Genomic DNA, 3,022 nt, shown 5'->3' with positions numbered 1-3,022 from the left:
CATGGGGGGATCTGATCCTAGATTATAATGAATGAGATTACATGGACATGATCCTAGATTACAATGAATGAGATTACATGGGGGGGGATCTGATCCTAGATTATAATGAATGAGATTACATGGACATGGGGGGGTCTGATCCTAGATTACAATGAATGAGATTACATGGACATGGGGGGATCTGATCCTAGATTACAATGAATGAGATTACATGGACATGGGGGGTCTGATCCTAGATTACAATGAATGAGATTACATGGACATTGGGGGGTCTGATCCTAGATTACAATGAATGAGATTACATGGACATTGGGGAGTCTGATCCTAGATCAGCGCTTCTACTCAGCTGCTTTATGAATACAGGGCCGAAACACTAAGCTCCCTCATCAGTACTGTAGAAGGCACAGATCCAGAGACCCGTCTGGTGTCAAATGGGTACCGTCTCGTTAAGGAACTACATACCCTACATATTAAAACTATACACAGATCAAATGTGTCCCAGTCCCCATCCCATCCCATCTGTAAACAGTTAATCTACCGTTCTGAGCAGTGTCTGCCAAGGATGTAGTGGTAACAGAAGGATCCTCTAGATTATTCTATTACTAATGCAGTGTAATAGATCTGCCCTTCACGAAATAAAAAGGTGTTTAAACAATATTTAATCTGGACGACAACTCTGGAGCCTATTTCCAGTCCCCAGCACCACAAACAACACAGAACACATGGTGGGGGAAGGGGAGAGACATATCATTGACCCAGTTTGTCTTTAACTTATTTATTTGTTTGTGTGGTGTGTGTCCTGTTGGATAGCGTCCCCATACAGTGTGTGTGTGTGTGTGTCCTGTTGGATAGCGTCCCCATACAGTGTGTGTGTCTTTAGTGGTGTTCTGTTATCTGGGCCGGTGGTTGGCCAACAGGAAGTCCTTGTCTTTGCAGGTAAGGCAGAGTTTAAGGTTCCGGAGAGAACCCCCGGAGCAGAAGAACGCCCAGAGACCCACGAGGAACACGATGATGTAGGTGGGAACCAGGCTGCCCACATACTGAGGGTTCTGGAATGTCTAGGAGAGAAGTAACAAAGACTGATGAGTTATGGATCTCTGGGGAAATTCATACAGAAGGTTCTGGTTCAGGAACCTCTGGGAGAAAAAAATACTGAGGGTTCTAGAACATCTGGGGAGAGACATGACAACAATGGCTGCGTTACTATGGGGACATGATTTGTCCCATTTGAAGTGCTGTGGTGAAGGACAGGAATCAGTGGAAGATCCTGTGACATTATGTCCCAATGGGGACGAAGATGTTACTAAGTAAGAAAAAGTACTAGGATGTAAGACTACTGCCAACACACATTGACTTCTGAGTATTTATTCATCAACCCATCAGTCAAGTCCACCTACTGCATGAACACAATGATCTACTGTATCGGTCTATCCAGACAGCCAGCCATCCTGTCTCTCTCTTTTCTGACTTACCAGACAGGAGACGAGGAGGTGGCTGATGACGACCACAGCCAGAGACCACCAGTGTTGTTTCTCACAGGAATCAAAGAACACCACACCCCAGAACATGTGGAGCAGGACGATGGCCATGGTCATGAAGGCTGTAGGGGAGACAGAGAGAGAGTTAGCCTCAGGATGATGGCCATGGTCATGAAGGCTGTAGGGGAGACAGAGAGAGAGTTAGCCTCAGGATGATGGCGATGGTCATGAAGGCTGTAGGGGAGACAGAGAGAGAGTTAGCCTCAGGATGATGGCGATGGATGATGTTAGCAGGATGATGGCATGGTCATGAAGGCTGTAGGGGAGACAGAGAGAGAGTTAGCCAGGATGATGGCCATGGATGATGGCCATGGTCATGATAGGGAGACAGAGCTAGCCTCAGGTCAATCAGAAAATGACTACTAGGCCTCCCTAGTGGGTGCAGCGGTCTAACACGGAACCCAAACCGGCTGTACACGTGCATCATCGTGCATAACTATATTTTGTCCCTCCACACCAAACGCGATCAAGAAACGCATGTTAAAATATCAAAACAAACTCTGAACCAATTACATTAATTTGGGGAGAGGTCGAGAAGCATTAAACATTTATGACAATTTAGCTAGCTAGCTTGCACTTGCTAGCTAATTTGTCTTGGGATATAAACATTGAGTTGTTATTTTACCTGAAATGCACAAGGTCCTCTACTCCGACAATTCATCCACACATAAAACTGTCTACCGAATCGTTTCTAGTCATCTCTGCTGCTTCCAGGCTTTTTCTTCTCTGGACTTTATATAGCGATTAGCATCTTTCATAAATTAGGTGCATTACTGCCACCGACCTCGTTTGTCTTTCAGTCACCCACGTGGGTATAACCAACGAGATGGCATGTGGGTACCTGCTTCTATAAACCAATGAGGAGATGAGAGGCAGGACTAGCAGCGCGATCTGCGTCACAAATAGAAAGGACTTCTATTTTTGCCCTTGGCAACGCAGACGCTCGTTGGGGTGCGCGAGCAGTGTGGCCGTTGGGGCTTTACTTGGATCATTGCGCTCTAGCGACACCTTGTGGCTGGCCGGGCACCTGCAGGCTGACTTCCGGGTTAAGTGGGCGTGTATTAAGAAGCACGGTTTGGTGGGTCATGTTTCGGAGGACACGTGACTCGACCTTCGCCTCTCCCGAGCCCGTTGGGGAGTTGCAGCGATGAGACAAGATGAAAATTGGATCTCATGCAATTGGGGAGAAAAGGAGGGTAAAATATACAAATTTCATAAATATAAATAAAAGACTACCGTCAGGAAAGTTAGTGAAATAAAACATTTCTTCCTGTGTGGTTTCAGGATATTAAGTACATTTTAAAACATGGCAGACTCGTACAGTACCTGAGGACAGGAAGTAGTGTTGGGAGTCTCCATGGATACCAATGGTGCCGGGGCCAACAGAATCGGCCAGGATATTGACCATTGAGAACGCTCCACTCATGAAGCCGAACCCGAGCCCAGACACTGGGGAGACAGACAACAGAGACACTATCAGACAC

At 46.4% G+C, this 3,022-nt stretch overlaps 1 protein-coding gene across 1 annotated transcript; it reads right to left on the bottom strand.

Moving 5' to 3' along the window:
* Positions 1–642: 642 nt before the first annotated feature.
* LOC135532212 (gamma-secretase subunit Aph-1b-like) lies at positions 643–3,002 on the bottom strand. The gene is made up of 3 exons (XM_064959811.1): positions 2,865–3,002; positions 1,473–1,600; positions 643–1,058 (listed from the first exon to the last, which is right to left on the bottom strand). Exons 1-3 carry the CDS (start codon positions 2,962–2,964, stop codon positions 891–893), a joined length of 396 nt encoding a protein of 131 aa, XP_064815883.1. The 5' UTR covers positions 2,965–3,002; the 3' UTR covers positions 643–890.
* Positions 3,003–3,022: the final 20 nt, after the last annotated feature.

Source organism: Oncorhynchus masou, unplaced genomic scaffold (assembly GCF_036934945.1).
Source record: "Oncorhynchus masou masou isolate Uvic2021 unplaced genomic scaffold, UVic_Omas_1.1 unplaced_scaffold_1768, whole genome shotgun sequence".
Taxonomy (NCBI): Eukaryota; Metazoa; Chordata; class Actinopteri; order Salmoniformes; family Salmonidae; genus Oncorhynchus; species Oncorhynchus masou.
The sequence above is the reverse complement of the archived record's forward strand: the minus strand, read 5'-3'. Positions and strand labels throughout refer to the sequence as shown.